The sequence below is a fragment of the Andrographis paniculata genome, unplaced genomic scaffold (genome assembly GCF_009805555.1).
Source record: "Andrographis paniculata isolate CXL003 unplaced genomic scaffold, ASM980555v1 Contig54END, whole genome shotgun sequence".
NCBI lineage: Eukaryota > Viridiplantae > Streptophyta > Magnoliopsida > Lamiales > Acanthaceae > Andrographis > Andrographis paniculata.
The window spans coordinates 2446910-2464691 of record NW_026137589.1 but is presented as its reverse complement, the minus strand read 5'-3'; the positions used below and the strand labels follow the sequence as shown (position 1 = coordinate 2464691).

General features: G+C 33.2%; 2 protein-coding genes across 5 annotated transcripts; both read left to right on the top strand.

Moving 5' to 3' along the window:
• Positions 1-2584: 2584 nt before the first annotated feature.
• Positions 2585-5781, top strand: LOC127255806 (synaptotagmin-5-like). 2 transcript variants are annotated; one of them, XM_051281547.1, is made up of 13 exons: positions 2585-2707; positions 2809-2911; positions 2998-3050; positions 3156-3276; positions 3352-3479; positions 3571-3672; positions 3740-3814; positions 3880-3959; positions 4039-4189; positions 4292-4522; positions 4601-4987; positions 5163-5276; positions 5522-5781. In XM_051281547.1, the coding sequence occupies exons 1-13, from the start codon at positions 2603-2605 to the stop codon at positions 5663-5665; spliced, it is 1794 nt and encodes a 597-aa protein (XP_051137504.1). In that variant the 5' UTR covers positions 2585-2602; the 3' UTR covers positions 5666-5781. The 2 variants fall into 2 exon arrangements, with proteins under 2 accessions (XP_051137504.1, XP_051137503.1); XM_051281546.1 differs by lacking the exon at positions 2585-2707 and having other exon boundaries at positions 2903-3050; positions 3160-3276.
• A 4340-nt stretch (positions 5782-10121) lies between these two features.
• Positions 10122-16186, top strand: LOC127255981 (uncharacterized vacuolar membrane protein YML018C). 3 transcript variants are annotated; one of them, XM_051281795.1, is made up of 9 exons: positions 10122-10337; positions 10488-10683; positions 13913-14308; positions 14460-14677; positions 14864-14931; positions 15022-15123; positions 15490-15607; positions 15681-15816; positions 15897-16186. In XM_051281795.1, the coding sequence occupies exons 2-9, from the start codon at positions 10603-10605 to the stop codon at positions 15957-15959; spliced, it is 1182 nt and encodes a 393-aa protein (XP_051137752.1). In that variant the 5' UTR covers positions 10122-10337; positions 10488-10602; the 3' UTR covers positions 15960-16186. The 3 variants fall into 3 exon arrangements, with proteins under 3 accessions (XP_051137752.1, XP_051137751.1, XP_051137750.1); XM_051281794.1 differs by having other exon boundaries at positions 10124-10295; positions 14861-14931; XM_051281793.1 differs by having other exon boundaries at positions 10124-10337; positions 14861-14931.
• Positions 16187-17782: the final 1596 nt, after the last annotated feature.

Sequence of the window (17782 nt, the reverse complement as noted above, 5' to 3'; positions counted from 1 at the left end):
GAATTCATAAGGGTTAGGGGGCTCATGACCCTGTATAAGTGTGCTATATGAATATATTTTATGTGCTTACATAGATTATTAACGCGTGATGTTAGTTTATTTGTTGCATTTGTATTGTATTATTACGAACTATATATTGCTAACTTATAGTATATGTATATATATATATATATATATGTTGTTTGTATTTAGCACCGTAACAACAATCAATGTAAACAGATGTTGGATGGTACTCTAGCTTGGGAATAGAAGATATGATTTTTGCAATTTTCATTTATACTATTATGATAATTGTGCTATTTTCTTTACATACTTGAATTTCCATGTACATTCAACCCTTGTTGTTAATAGCTCCAAAACTCCAATTCACTTGTTAAGGGAACGGTTAGGGTGCTGAATTGAAAAAATTAGTTCAAATCAGCACCCGTAATATATACAAATATCACATCGTCTTATTATACACAACATATGTTGCGTATAATAAAAATAGTGTTATTGGTTCATAATTATAAGTGTAATGTATAACAATATGTAGTGTGATGAAATCAATTAGTATTTATGTTGTATAAGACTATAGCATGTGCTGATAGCTCATGTGTTGTTTTCATATTGCTGGTTCATAATTACAAGTGCGTTGTATAACAATACGTGGTGTGCTGGAAGTTCATGTGCTGTATTTGTATTATATAAATACATACGATGTGCTGTCGGCAGTAATACCTTGTATTGTCTAACAACACACGTGTGTTGTGGTGTGCTGTCAACACGGTGCTGAGCGTGGGTATTTTGATTTAGTGAAACTTAGGCAACAAAAAACAAGCTACCTTCGTATCGTAAATATAATTGAGTTGGCCAAGATCAATCACAAAATTAACATTAACTTAAAATGCAAATCTCAAAACTAACAAAGAATATAAAACTTGGAGCAAAAACAATGCCTGCATGCTTTATTAGATTGAACCGGAAAATTGGGTGCATATATCATTTAGCTATTGTAATTTTGCTCCTGGTAGCGGATCACAAGTACAGGACGAACCGGAGAATTGGTCATAGCCTATAAATTATCATTTTGAATATTCAATTTACTTTTAAATATGTTAAATAAAAGATTATTCACATATACCGCAAAGGTAATCTACTGCGGATTACCTAGCGAACCGACATGCACTACCGGATTGACCCGGATGCTAGCCCTTACCGACTTTGGGATGGCTAGCCTAATTTTCAATTTTGAGTTTTGGTTTGATTTCGAGACTTGTTACTTTTTCTTTTTTTTTCTTATTATAAGAAAACTTGTAACTGTTACTTTTCGAATACGTTCTGGGTAAATTTATTGTCGAACTTAATAATCTGCAAATTAAGTCCGACAATCACACTAGATGAATTATGTGTGAGAAAAAGACCTGGAGTCGTCGGAGATTTATACGTATTGTATAGCTTGGTATGCCCTAGTACATTGATCGTAGAGTTCTAACATCTTCACAGTCGAATGACAGGCATTGGTTAGAAATATATATATTTTTTGTTAAACGAGGTATATAGAATTATGTATGTAATATATAAAAAATTTTGTTATGAAATTATAGAATATAATATATTATATATATTGAAAAAATGATAGAGAAAAAACCTACATTTATATATATATATATATATAGTATTTGTTTTAAAAAAATCAAATTCAAAATCCAATAAACATTCAAATTACAATAATAAGGGCATCCACATCGGGGTTTCTCCTGGGGTTAGAAACCCCCACGTCATTTACCCTAAACCCTATTCAAATTGCTGCATTTAATATTGCCGCATGTCCCAATTAAATTGGGATACGTGGCAAAAAAAAATTTAATATATTTTTCTATTAATTTTTTATGTAGTTTATTTAAATTATATATTAATATTTTTTATATTACATAAATTTTTATTTTTTTATAAAATAATATTAATATTGAATATATATATTTTTATTTAAATATAATTAATTTATTATAATAAATATTGACATATTTTTATTTAATAAAATTTTTAATTAAATATAATCAATTAATAATAAATATTTTTAAAAATTAAAATATGAACATAATAATAATAATCATATTAATAAATATTTGTTATAACATATAAATTAAATTATTAAATAAATATTAAGAAATATGTATATTAGATAAATTTATTATTTTTTAAATTATTTTAAAAATTAATAATTTAATAATATAGAAAAAAAAATGAAAATTTGTGTAAATGGGTTTCTTTTATGTGGATATAAAATGATATGAATTTTTACGATAACGTGGCAAAGAGAATATGACGTGGAGGAGAAGAGAGTGATGGAATAAACTCACTGTGGTTTCATTGATGCGGATGGCCTAATAACACATACCGCAACATTGGCATGAAATAGCCATCAAATTACACGTGGCGTTAAACGATGAAGGACACGTCACCATTTGACCGGTAATACCGTTTGCAAGCTGCTGTTCTTCCATCACTGCTGCCATTTCTGGATCGCTTCTTCTTTTTCGATCTTTTCTGCTATTTCTGGAATTCGTTCAATTCCCAACCACCACCGCCGCCGCCACCACCACCACCACCGTCGATCGCCATGGGATTATTTCTCGGCTGCTTTCTTGGTTTTGCCATCGGATTCGGGCTGATGATCGGATTCGTACGTTATCAGAACACCAGATCCAAAACTCGAATCGATTTGGTATTTTCATCGAATTATTCTTCATCATTGCCTTAGATTCATGGTTTAAAGCCTCTGTTTTTTTTTTTTTTGTCTTTTTCGTCGAATCGATTGTGTCGTAGGCTGCCGCGATAGCGGCGCTCGCGAGGATGACGGTCCAAGATTCGCGCAAACTTCTGCCGGAAAAATATTACCCGTCGTGGGTCGTGTTTTCAGAGAGACAAAAGTTGAGCTGCATTTCCTCTGCATTATTATTTTCGGCCTTAAACTTGTGATGTATATCTCTAATACGAACTTTCGACATTTTTTTCAGTTGAATTGGCTTAATAACCACCTTCAAAAAATATGGCCTTATGTCGACCAGGTTCGTCGCCTTTTCTTTTCATAGCCGTTACATTCGTAAAGCTTTCGCGTAAAATCCACGCCTAGTTTCTTCGTTTTCTGATGTGTTGCGCGCCTTCATTCGTAGGCAGCGTCGGAGATTATAAGAAACTCGGTCGAGCCAATACTCGAGCAATACAGACCGGCTATCCTGGCTTCTCTCAAGTTCTCCGCTTTAACATTAGGAACCGTCGCGCCGCAATTCACAGGTGAGTATTCGACTGCGACTTCTTGAAAATGTATAGGTAATTAACATCATCGCGCGGCGCGATTTTTCGACGCAGGAGTTTGCATTGTCGAAGGAGACGGACAATCTAAAGAGATAGTAATGGAACTTGACTTGCAATGGGATGGAAATCCAAACATTGTTTTGGACATCAAGACTAGAGTTGGAGTGGCATTGCCAGTACAGGTACAAATCCGTCGAAAATTCGTTCGACTAGTCGAATCGAGCTATCGAATAATCGATCGATCGACTGAGGTTTGCGTCTGCGCGATCGTAGGTGAAAGACATCGGGTTCACCGGCGTATTCAGGCTGATGTTCAAGCCATTGGTCAGCGAGTTCCCGTGTTTTGGCGCGATCTGCTACTCGTTGCGCGAAAAAGTTAGTACACTAAATGTATGATCTTCTGTCTGTGTATATGTTGTATTACAATGTGTTATCGATGCAGAGAAAACTCGACTTCACCTTCAAAGTGATCGGCGGCGACATAAAAGCGATCCCGGGGATATCCGACGCCCTCGAGGTAGGTGATCGAAATCGAACGAAATGCAATGCCGTGCGTCGTTTAACCTCCGTCGGCGTGTATAGGATACGATACGGGACGCTATCGAGGACTCCATCACGTGGCCGGTTCGAAAAATCGTACCAATAATACCCGGGGATTATAGGTGAGCTAAAACCTCATCGTCGCGCTTTGTCGAAATGATCGATGTTCTTGGAGAATCATGTTTACGTTGTTGTCGACAGCTACCTCGAGGTAAAGACCGTCGGGATGCTCGATGTGAAGCTCATCGAAGCGAAGGAGCTCGAAAACAAGGACATAATCGGGAAATCCGATCCCTTCGCGAAGTTATACGTTCGACCGTTGCGCGATAGAACGAGGACGAGTAAAGTGATTGTAAGAACATAACTACTTCTCTAGATGTGTCGATTTATCGTGTCGTTATAATGTTTTGACAATGTTCACTCAGATCGTTTTGCTTATTGTTATAATGATTAGAACAACGAGAGCCACCCGATATGGAACGAGCACTTCGAGTTCGAAGTCGAGGACTGCACGACTCAGCACTTGACGGTTAAGGTTTACGACGACGAGGGGATTCAAGCAGCCGAGCTTATTGGGTGCTGCCAAGTGGCGCTGAGCTCGCTCGAGCCGGGGAAGGTGAAGGACATGTGGATGAACCTAGTGAAGGATCTCGACGTACAACGGGGCAAGAAAAACATCGGCCGGGTGACAAAAACTTATCGAACTAAACGCGAAAGCTCGGTGATTCGATAGAACTAAAAGTTTGTTACCTTTGCAATGTAGGTTCATTTGGAGCTTCTATATCGACCATTGAGCGCCGATACCGTGTTCACGAGCTCGTTCGACCCAGACTTCCGATTGACGTCGCTCGAGAAGGCCCTTAAACAAGGGGCATCGTCGTCGGAGAAGGCGCATAGGCGAGGATCATCGTCGACGGCGTTGGAAAAACAAGGAACATCGACAACAATGGCGTCTGACGATGGAGTTGAGGCGCACCGTCCACAAAAGTCCGGACCGAATAATCATACAAAGAAGGAAATTATTCATCGGGGTGTTCTTTCGGTGACGGTGGTCTCCGCGGAGGACCTTCCGGCGACGGATTTTATGGGGAAGTCGGATCCTTTCGTGGTACTCACCATGAGAAAGTCGCAAATCAAGTACAAGACGAGAGTAAGCCTATACAAGACATTCACGATTTTCCTGTAAAGAATGACCTAATAGTATAGAACTTAACTTAAAACTATAGGGTCATCGACTTAAACCCTGACGTTTTATAGAAAAAAAATGAAATAGACCAGGAAATAATAGATTTAGCGGATATCATTTATCTTTTGCATACTTGCAGGTTTTGACGGACACATTGAACCCGATATGGAACCAAACATTCGACTTTGTCGTGGAGGACGGGCTGCGGGAGCTCCTCCTCATGGAGGTGTACGATCACGACACATTTGGCAAGGTAACGGTAGCAAAATACTCTTTCTGTTCCATTTGATTTGTCCACTTTTTGTCATTTTAATCTTAAATCTATAATTATTTTTGTTAAATTAATGTACTTTTTAATTATTTATTTTTATACAGTACCTAAAATTTCGTTCTTAAGCTAAATGAAACAAATTAACTAGGACTGAGGGTATAGTAGATTGATTCGAGATTTTTTTTTTTTGGGGAATTCTTGACCAACTCGAATGATCGATTGAGCAGGACTATATGGGGAGATGCGTGTTGACGCTAACTCGGGCTATACTCGAAGGCGAATACTCCGATTGCATTCATATCGACGGAACGGAAGCCGGGAAGCTCAATATCCATGTCAAGTGGACTTCCCAAACTATTATCAAGGAGTAATGTGTTCTATTTGAACGAGCTAAGTCGTTTTTTTGTATACGATTATGTAGACTTTGTTTTGGAAAATTTTGGTAATAGTAGCTTGTGCGATGTTATGTAAGAAGGAATGTGTATTTAAGATGATGTTAGGGTGTGTTTGTTTCGGATTCCTCTCCAAATATACTATTTATTTTATTTTTTCCTCTAAAAAAATATTAAATCAAACACCTATTTTTCATTTTTTATATTATACTAAAAAATCAATTTTACATTCAAAATTTTACATCAACACCTATTTATATCACATCGTATAACTATTCAAATTTCAAATTTTTACTATTCAAATTCCAATTCAAAATTCAAACATCAGACAAACACACCCACTCAAGTGAAAATTATACGTTTGGCAACGTATTTATAAGTATAGAGATATACGAGATCTTATGGGCAGGCTAGTTTGTTTACGAAGGAGGTATGAATAGTGTTTATTTTAAAATATATATATATATATATGAAAATGTAATTTTTATTAATTAGCAAATTTATAAATTGTGTTTTTTTTTTTCAGTCAATTTTATGCTTACTTTTTTTTTTTTTGTAAATTTTATGTTTATTTTTTTATTTTTTGTAAATTACAGAGAAAAAAAAAGTGGGTAAAAATTGATGGACTAATGGAATAATAAATTTATTTTAAGATATTATAATAATTAATTTAATTAAAATTAAATTTACATTAAAGTAGTTAGAATTCATGTAAGAGCAACATTTACAATATATTCACTCTGCACTGTTTTAAATAATAATATTTAATTTATTTTTTTACAAAACATTATATCAAAATATTATATAAATAAAACTTTAAATCAACACTTCGTTTCAAATCAAAACCAAACATAGCAAACATCACATTCATTTCTTTAGGAGTATATTTTTAAAATACAATTTATAAAATCATAAAAAAACTCCCTCCGTTCCGGATATCATGTCTGTTTTCCTGTAGATACAAGAATTTAAAAAGAGTATAATTAGTAAAAAAACGAACGGAAATGGAAATATGGATATAATAAGTGGGACGAAGGCAGTACAAAATAATAAAACATCTATATCCTATTTTAAAAAATAGGCTAAAAATAAAAATGTGTTTACTTGTGCAATTTTGTTTTGATTTTACTATTCCAACAATGATTTCCCTTAAAAAATATCAAATTAAATACCTAATTTTTATTTATTATATTAAATTAAAATTTAATTTTACATTCAAAACATCGTATCAATACATATTTATATAACATCAAACAACTATTTGAATATAAAATTTTAATATTCAAAACTAAAACTAAAAATCAAAATCAAAATCTCACAAATAAACAGATCCAATGAGAGAGAATTTGTTATACTTGCTCAGTCCCTAAACAATCTATCAAATTTTTTCACTATGGTCCGTCTTAACATTACAAATATCCTTCCAATTTACAATATATTACACAAATGTCAGTACCTTTATATCAAACAATACTAAGAGGGTTAATTTAGTTTTTTTTTTATCTTTATTTTTACTTTATCCTAATATAATACTAATATTTCTAAAACTTGATGCAAAAAACAAATGAATATATAGATATGAGATGGAGTGAGTATAAAATACTACATCCGTCCGACTTTAAGGGTCTGATTTACTTTTTGCGTATTAATATTTGAATATTAATTATTATATGAAAACGTAATACAAATTAAGAGAAAATGACAAAAGTACTTCTACTAGTGTCTTATAATTTTAATAATATTTTTGTAAAAAAATTATAAAAATATTATTTATGTTAAATATAATGACGTAGAAGGTAAATGAGACCGAGAAAGAATAGTTAATTTATGTAACATTCTTATTAATTTTTTATTATTTTATGTAAAATAGCTAGTTGTGAAGTTACAACCAAGCAGCATGTCACGTGTCTGATAAAAATAAAAAAACGTATCACATGTGTGATGTGTCACATTAGCTCACACGCGTTTTAAGGGTAAGAGAATATCACATGAATAATAAAATTAAGATCAAACTGTTTTTTTAGTCTCGTAATTCGATCCCTTATCATTTTAGTCCTATAATTGGAGCATGTCGCAAACTAGTCTCGTAAGTGAAAAATTTTCGTTGTTCTAGTCATCCGGCGCTAGAGACGCCCGCGTGGCTCGCCGGAAGTGACGTGTCCGCCAGGTGTCCCGCCAGGTCAGCGACACCTGGCGGCCCCGTGGATTTATTTATTTTTTCATTTATTTTTAATATTTTTTAATTTTTTTAATTGGATCAAATAAAAAAATGAAATAAAATTAAAAATAAATAAAAAATAAATTATAAAAAAATTTAAAAAAATGAAAAAAAAAAATCCACGTGTCCGCCAAGTGTCGCTGACCTGGCGGACACGTCACCTTCGGTGAGCCACGCGGGCGTCTCTGGCGACGGAGGACTAAAACAACGAAAATTTTTCACTTATGGAACTAGTTTGCTACATGCTCCAATTACAGGACTAAAATGATAAGGGGTCGAATTACTAGACTAAAAAAACAGTTTACCCTACAATTATCGGTGGATAAAATATTTTATTATTGTATAAGTTTAATGCATAATCAAGAAATGAATAATAACATAATTCTGAAAGACGAACAGAATATTAAATTTTATTTTATACAAAATTATTTTTATATTGTATATATTTTTATTAAGAGATTTTCATATATTTTTTAGACATGATTCTCAATATATATATTTTATCCTTTCACAAAAATTAATATTCAATCTAAAATATTCCTTTTTTATAGTACTAATATAATTTTCTATATTATAAAAAAAAAAAAATTCTTTAATGTAAAATACTGTACAAACAAACTCACAATTTTAAAAGTATTTTATCTTATATTTTGATTTTCTTTTAACTATGTATATTTCTTTTATTCATTAAAAACTTTAATAAATATTATAAGATTATCAATAATATTATTCATATAAAAAAATAAAAAATTACTCACTATCTCATATCTATGTATTCGTTTATTTTTTGCAAAATAGTTTTAGAAATATTAATAGTATATTAGAACGCAGTAGAAATAAAGATAAAAGGACTAAAACTAATGATATAAATGTATTATATTCGTTTATTATATTAATATTATATTCGTTTATTATTGTATGATATAAATGTAATGACATTTGTGTAATATATTGTAAATTAAAAGGGTATTTGTAATGTTAAATAGATAGTACAATTACTAAAATAGATACTTTATTATGAGACAGACAAAAATAAAAAAATGAATAAATTGTTAAAGGAAAAAAAAAAAAAAAAGAAGGTATATTATAACATATTGTCATTAATTCATTAAATTTCACTATTTAAAATACTACTCCCTCCGTCCCAGATACCATGTTCATGTTGCCGTTTCTGTCAGTCTCATATACCATGTGACTTTTTTTTTTGGAAAATGATTACACACTTTAATCTCATTTTAAATTTTTAAATTTTATTTTTTAAATTTTAATTACACTAATTAGTTATCTTAATTTTAATTTATAATGATTTATATTATAGAATAATTATTTTCGCTAATACATTCTTAATTATCTACTAATTGTATCTGGTACGGAAGTAGTATAACACTAATAAAAAATGTTGATTTTTTCGGGTCAGCTTGAATATTATTTATTTACATCAATATCATTTCAATTTAAATATAATGAAAACAAAAATATATATTATTTAAATACTATTAACTATTATTTAAATATTATTTCATTTGTCAGTTATAATTGTGCTAGGTTTTCTTTAGTTGTATACAATTAATTTACATAAAATAATTTTATTATCTTTATTTTAATATATTATTTTAAATTTGTTATTTTTTTTATTTATAGCATTATTATTGTTTTTATTAATTCATTAATAATTTTTTTATATTATCACTATTTTATTTTGTTTACTTATTTTATTTTTATATTAAAATACTCCCTCGTTCTCACTTTTTACAGCAAAAAAAACCTTTTACCAACCAACAATATAATATTAATATTCTTTACATCCTTGTCCAACCCAATTAAAACTACATCAATGGGACGGAGGGAGCAATAAAAATTGGACTGAGAAAGTATTTATTACTCTCTCCACGTGTTCCACTTAAAATATTTATATATTTATTTTTATCGGTCTTACCTAATTTATTGTTTTAATGTATAATTATATATTTTAATTTAATTTATAATTTTAAATTTTTAATTAAATTATTAAATGATTTTTATTAATATATTTTTTAATTATATTCGACTGACGTAGAGAATAGTATTTTAAAAGATGAAACAATCTTACAATCAAACTAAATTTATCATTAACATTGGGGCAGTTGAGAAGGCAATTGATGCTGACGGACTCCCACTTCTTGGCAGGCAAAGTCGAGTGGAGCCGCTGTTAATGGCGTCCGACAAATAAATCCAAATATGGAACGAAACGGAAGAATATTCATTTGTTTTTATATCACAAGTAATAAATTCAGCCGACTCACCCACCGACGACGAGCAAAATGAACTTCAAAGCAATCCCCGCCCTTCATTTCCACGCCTTGCGATATCGCGGTGCTGTAACATTCGCCATTTCTTCCCCCCAACCCCGCGGTAATTTTCCGAATCTCCATTTTCACTGCCGACTTTTATTAGGTACTGTTCTAACCATATTTTAATAGATTGCTTCATTGATTTCATTCCACATCAGAATTGAGAGCGCTTATCGTTGACGCCTACTGACTGATTATCCTTTTTTTTAAAAAAAATAAAAATTAATTGTTTTGCTTCTGGCCAAATCTGAAGGTGTTGGTGAAGCAAGATCTGTATCTTCAGAAAGCTCGTCAGATCTTGTTCGTTGGTCTCCTTGTGAGTCGAATTCGTTGGGTTTTGGAATTTGGGAATTTTTTTGAATCTGGAAATGGGGTGGAGATACAAAGCCGGTCTGCTGTTGATTGCTGCTGTGGTTATTATTTGGGTCACCTCTGCAGAGGTTACTCAGGTCAGTTATTTCTTCTCATTCTGGTTTTAGAATTCAAATTACGTTAGAGGTTATGTAGGAAACATTATGGGCAAATTTCTTGTTGGCAATTAATGTTGGGGAGTTCATTTATTGGTGCCAAATGGGTTTGGGAATCTGCTTATTTGAATCATGAATTGAATCTTGTTCATTTTATGCGGGAGGAAAGTTGTATCATGAATTGAATCTTGTTTTCTTCATAACAATCTACACATTAAATTTGTGTGCTTTTGTAAATTCACTGTTGGTAACTGGTAAGATACTAGGGCAATCACTAGCTTCTTTAAGAAGTTCTTTGTTTTTATATATAAATGGAGATTTGATTCATAAATGTGGTGTAATTTGTGTGACCTATTTTCTGCCATATTTGGGGGCTATTACTTAGAAGATATGCATAAAAAGATGCTACTAAATGAGTTAATTTTAGCATTGGCAAGAACCTAATATTGCAATTATTACATGTTTGATTCGAAGTAACATATGAACAAACTTGGCAGAGACATACAACCACGGGGCATCATGTACAAGCCATGGGTTGTGTATATTTTAGCCTCAAGGTAGATTATGCACTTGTGGCGTTGGCCAACAAAATGTTTTATGGAATGGTCAACATTATTACGGCAGAAGTGTCACATTTATGAACTCACTGTATTCGGCTGTGTTCAAAAATCCCTTGTTTGCTGAGAAATCATTGAATAAGGATGAGATTGACTTGTGCTAGATTATCTAAAAGGCACAATGCATATTTATATAGAATCGAATACATAGGAGCTATTCTTGGAAAATTAAATGCACGGTACGTATATTCTAGGAAGTTATATATATATATATATATATGGTCGATCATATCGTATCAAATATAATCTAAATAAGGAAACTTAATATACGTTAATCACATGCAATCTTGTGTGGCATTTGGGTCTGCTACAAACTTTTGTTTTGAATTGGTTGAGGTCACTTTGAGGATAGTGGTTTTCTAGATGGGGCATGATGCGATCAAATAAGGTGAAAAAATGATAAATTAATGAAGATTCATTTGCAAGCTCGAAGTGCATGTGGTGATAATTGAAATTGAGGATGAAGGACAAAACTTGAGCTGGCTGTGGCCAAGTTAAACACAAATCAAATTTCAGTTTAGGGCTAAGAAATAGATGATCCTAGCCTTTTGTCAACACAAGGAATGTCAACTTAAGAAAGATGGTTCATTGAGGAGAAGCCATCATTTTCATGGCACAATGTATTTTTTGAAAAAAAAAAAAAAAAAAAAAAAAACAGGAATAAAGACACGCTATATGTAGGTCTAGGTGTAATGTGTTTTCATTAAAGATTAAATGCACTCTATTATGTGGCATTCAATTACACTTAAGCACAGTTGAGAAGCATTCTAAGGGATTTCTTGCATGTGCTAAAGTTCTATGTATTCAGGCGTTTGGCATCCACTTTTTTGGTTTTTAATTAATTTATAATTTAATAAATATTCTTGATTGTTTTGATCAAGTTTTCAATTTTATTATTATTTGCATTAATACTCCCAAGTTTGAATGGTTTCTATATATATAACAGAACTTCCCTTCTTTCTTTTTTTTTTTTTAATTTTTTGTTTTTTGTGTTATCGAAAGATTGTGGAGTCTCTATTAATTTTTAGGCGTTTTGTCATAAAATTGCCATCCTATTAATAATTCGATGTTTGTTACCTTTGTTGGGTGTGAGTTTGATTTAGGATTCTCTGAATATGTAATAATACAATTGAGCAAGCATGTCTCTATATCCTTCTACTTTCTTGTTACACAAGATTCATCAGATTTGGTATAAGAGATTTCCTCATGACTTCAACAATTAAAAGTGACTACTAGATTAGTTTTGAGTTTTGATTAATTTACATCATAGATCATTACAGTGCCTTAGACACGATGACCATGAGGTATTGAGAATGAGAAGTGGGGTGGCAAGTGGCAAGTGGCAACATTAGCTAATGAGATCCGACAAAAAATAGCCTATAATTATGTAAGATGGAAGCAATAATTCATATGAGATTATGGCATAAATAATCTACTGAGAGAGTGATTGTGGGTTAGATAAGCAATCCAAGGCCAAGGATTGATTTGAAAATTTGACACTGTCAATCAGAAAATGGGATATAAAGTTATAAACTATATTCTCATCATTGAAATGTTAACTATGAGTCTCAAGTTGCAATTACTATTATATCAAGGGGGTGGTTTGTTGTCTGGAGGTTTATTTGGAATAGCATTACTATTCAATTGACATGACAACACTGACAAGAAATGTGTAGATTTATCATAGCACACTTTCCAAATTTACACCATCTTAATGGCACAATTTTGCACCGGGTGATTGATGCGCAGTGTCAAAGCTTGAAGCCTGGCCCCTTTCCTAACTAGACTGGATGGAGCATCCTCATGCCGACATGAGAATTCAAATTGGATATAGCAAAGCTTAATACTAAATTATTTTATTAGGTCTATCAGGCTGGATTGATTTACTTATTTAGCGGACATTTTTCTTAGTTGGGATAGATTTCGGTATTGAGTCTAGTGTGTTATTAGGTTTGGAATCCTATATATTACATACTTTTCCTCACCAAGGAGGACATTCCAAACATCCTAGCGATGAGGATGAGTTTTGTCCTTGTACATGGATGATCTGAAGGGTTCAAATCAGTTTATCCCTTGTGGTTTATATGTTGTTCTAACAACCTAGTCCTTTGTCTGAATATGAAAGCATTGAAACATTATGAGGGGCGATCTAGTGGTGTGAGGGGTGAACTCCCCTCGATAGTGGTTCAACAATGTTTGTGAACTCTTAATCCTTCAATCCCTTGGAGTGGTATCCTAATTCGTCTTAATCATGTTAAATCTTTTATGGGCAGGTTTAAAGACAAATTTCTTTGGGTTAAATATCTGTCATACATTCTGGTTTTGGTTTTATTCGTTCTTCTTTTATGAGAATATTTTTTACTTATATATGGAAGAGATTCGGCTATAAAATAAATTCAAATGTTCATTTGGCAAAACTCATCTATCCTTGTATCCCAGTTTAAAGTATTAATCCCAGAATCACCGAATGAGGAAACACTGAACTTTTATGTAATTGGGTCAACTTTTTGCTGATGTTAGGCCCTCTAACGTTATATGGTGTTTTAGCAAGAAGATACACATCCACTTATATTTTAATTTGGCTCTGTAAACAGGATATTTTCACAGATTATAAGCAGCCGTTTGCTGTCACATATTTGGGAGCTTCTTTAATGGTTATTTATATCCCCGTTGCATTTGTAAAAGATTGGATATGCAGCATCCTAAGAAGAAGACGATCTAACAAAAAGGGTCGATGTGTAAGTAATGGTGCATGTTCTGGACTTGATTCTCATTTAAAGTATGCTGGCGAGCAGAATTTATTTGAGATTGAAATTCAAGGATCCCTAAACAGAAAAGACAGTGAGCTGGAACTTAAGGAATGCGAAGCAGATCCTTTAGTTTCCAAACAAGGAGATAATGCTACAATTATGAGACCTGCAAAACAGATAACAACTAAAGAAATTGCAACTTACGGATTTTACATAGCCCCTCTTTGGTTTGTCACAGAGGTAATTCCAATCCCTTTCTCTTCGATGCCTATGATATGTTCATGAGGTTTTTTAAAATTGATTGCTAATGGTTTTTATGCATCAGTTTTACTTATTTCAATCTTTAGATGACCTGATCTTACTGTACCTGTAAATTATATAATTTTTGCAGTACTTATCAAATGCTGCTCTTGCACGTACAAGTGTTGCAAGTACTACAGTTCTATCTTCTACCTCAGGATTGTTTACGCTCTTTATCGGTGCATATTTGGGACAAGATTCATTAAATACCGCAAAGGTAGTGGCTGTATTTGTCAGCATAGCTGGTGTTGTCATGACGACACTGGGGAAAACTTGGGCACCCGATGAGTCACAACTGGATACTTCCTCGTAAGTGTTTTCCTCGTATTTTATGGACCTCAAACACAACGGCATAAAAGCATTCTTGAAAAGCTGTAGTTTAAAGAGTTCAACCCAATCTTTCAATTTCATGTGTATTCCCTCAGTTTGCACTCTGTAATTGTATATTTCAGGGGATTTGACTCATGGTTCAACTTTTTGTTTCTGTTAAAGAAGTAGCAAACGCTCTCTTGTCGGGGATCTTTTTGGGCTTTTGTCGGCTATGAGCTATGGCTTATTTACAGGTGACGGGCTCTCTCTTCCTAGACAGATAATGGTGAAATCACTCACTCACGAGCATTTATTAAATGCCGCCTTTCTATTTGATTGTGCAGTTCTTCTTAAGAAGTTTTCGGGCGAAGAAGGTGAGAGGGTCGACGTGCAGAAGCTCTTTGGTTATATCGGATTATTTACGCTCGTGGCACTTTGGTGGCTTGGTAAGAGGTTAATGCGATATTGTGAAGTTGAATATTAAAACATGTATTTCTTACGTCCCAATTCAGAGTACCATTTTACCATTTTCATTTGTTCTATTCAAAGTATCATTTTTCTATTTTAGAAAAAGTAATCGTACAATAACACCAAAATACCATTTTAACTTTTACTTGCATTACCAACGCACCATTATACATATAATTATTTTACACACATCCATTGACTAATAAAATATTATTTTTTAATTTACTATAAAATTCCAAATGACTCTCTTTGGATTGGGCCTGAGGGAGTATGAATTACTTCAAATCTTGTCTTGATGTGGTATCTTCTGTCTGAATCCTTACACATATGTGACTATAATCCAGTGTGGCCACTGACGGCTTTGGGCATAGAACCCAAGTTTACAGTTCCTCATTCAGCTAAGGTGGACGAAGTTGTGATAGCTAATGGGCTCGTCGGCAGTGTTCTTTCCGATTACTTCTGGTACGTAAAAATGCTACCTTTCTTTCATCTCCTTCCCGGCAGGCAATGACATGTAATATCTCGTCGGGTTCAGGGCGCTGTGCGTTGTCTGGACAACACCACTGGTTGCTACCTTGGGCATGTCTCTGACAATCCCTGTGGCCATGGTAGCGGATATGTTGATTCACGGGCGACGGTACTCGGCCATCTATATTCTGGGCTCTGTTCAGGTGAATTGGATTCCATTTTTGTCGGAGAAAAGGGAATGTGTAGTGAATATACTAAGCTTAAGTGCTGATGAATGGTGCAGGTATTTGGAGGATTTGTCATAGCCAATTTGTCAGATTGGTTTTCAAAATCTTTGGGACTATAGCAGGATTGGTTCTTCCTTCAAACTTTATTTAAGATCAGCAGCAGGAGGTGTGATTCTTGATTTGATTTTTGTTGTTTGTTGGATCGAGTGTTGTTGTTGTTACGAAGATCCATCCATTCTTCAAGGCTTGGTTTTCTTTTGTGCTTACGATTCCTTTTTCTTTTTGTCTGAAATGTTCTGAATCAGCTTCGTACAGTTCTTCAACCGAATGTCAAATAGTTCGAATATAGGGTTTTTTTTTTTTTTTTTTTTTATGGTTTTTGAAAAAATTTTGGTTTGTATTTAGTATTAAAATGACATATGATGTGATATTTTGTCAGGATTTTTTTTTTCTTCGTAAACTCATAGTCCAAATAGTAGAAAATCCAATAAATATTCCTCAATCTTATCCCGAATCAAAATTTGAAGATAGCTCATATCCTTCCAGATGTAGCATCGACATTCAAATGTGAAAGTATGATACATTTGGCTTCCTTTTCTTTTCTTTTTTTTTTTTCATAGCTCGTCGATGTGATCTCAGTGTAGGTCTTAGATATACTATGTTGATCACATAATATGTAGTGTTGATAGTCTCGGCCTATAAGTACTTCGCAACATCTTTGGCTTGCATCATTGATCGAGCCATTTCTTGAAGTATTCAATTCTTACTTTCCACGACTCTATTTTTTCGTGGGGTCTTTGGGGTTGAATACTCGTGAAGTATTCCAAGATCAACATAGAAACCATCAAGTTTCTGATTATTGGTACAAATTTGATTCACCTTTGATCTCTTTTTATTCATCAATCTTTTGCATAACTTTTTAAAGGTATCAAATGTATCACATTTCTACTTCATAAAATCAATCAATGTATCTTGAAAAGTCATCAATGCAAACAAGTATGTATTTTTTACCTCTAAGAGATACAAACTCCTTACAAGTGTTGTTGCTCTGATATTTCGACTACGGGTGAGAGATACATTTCTGCTTTCCTCGAGCACAATCACCACAAACAAAGTTGGGCAACTTCGAAAACTTTGGTAATCTGATAATTTCTTGATTGTTCAACTTTATCAAGTTCTGTTGGTTGATATGACCAAGTCTTGTATGCCATAGAAAAGCTCTATCATTTTTAATGCAATATCCATGTATTTGTCAAGTAAGTAGCAGTTGTTTCTTGATAGTCATCACACACTATTTCTTGTTCTTGTACACCTCACAAGCATTCTTAGTAAACTTCACTTGCAGCTTATCATCACATAACTGACTTATACTAGTGAGATTAGTGCTTACGCCTTCAACAAAATATACCTTCGACAACTTCGGTATACTTTTGGCTTCAAGAGAATCATAACCCACAATTTTTCCTTTGGCTCTGTTTTCCAAATATCACTTCTCCACATTTGTCAATTACATAATCCTTCAATAGATGCTTCTGATTCGTCATATAGCGTGAACATCCACTATCGAAATACCATCGGGATGAATTGATTGTTTCTTGACTAGATAGGATGACATTGTACATCATCTTATGTTGATTTTTCTTAGGTCTGCATTCCATTATGAAATTCACTCTTTGTTTCAACTCATCTTAAGGCCAGTGGACCTTCTTTTCAGACATCAAATCCCTAGCCAGCTTGAAACAGTGTGATTCAACATGACCAAATCGAAAATAGTACTTGCAGTTACTCTTCTATTGTGACGACAGATTGACACGTTTGTTCCTTCTGCCATTTCGATTTTGTCTTTCATTTCTGTTTTCTTTGGGACCTTCAGTGTTCTTTTCGTTTGAGGGTTTATTTGGAATATTCACATTAGTAAGCAATCCGCATTTTACAAAGGTAG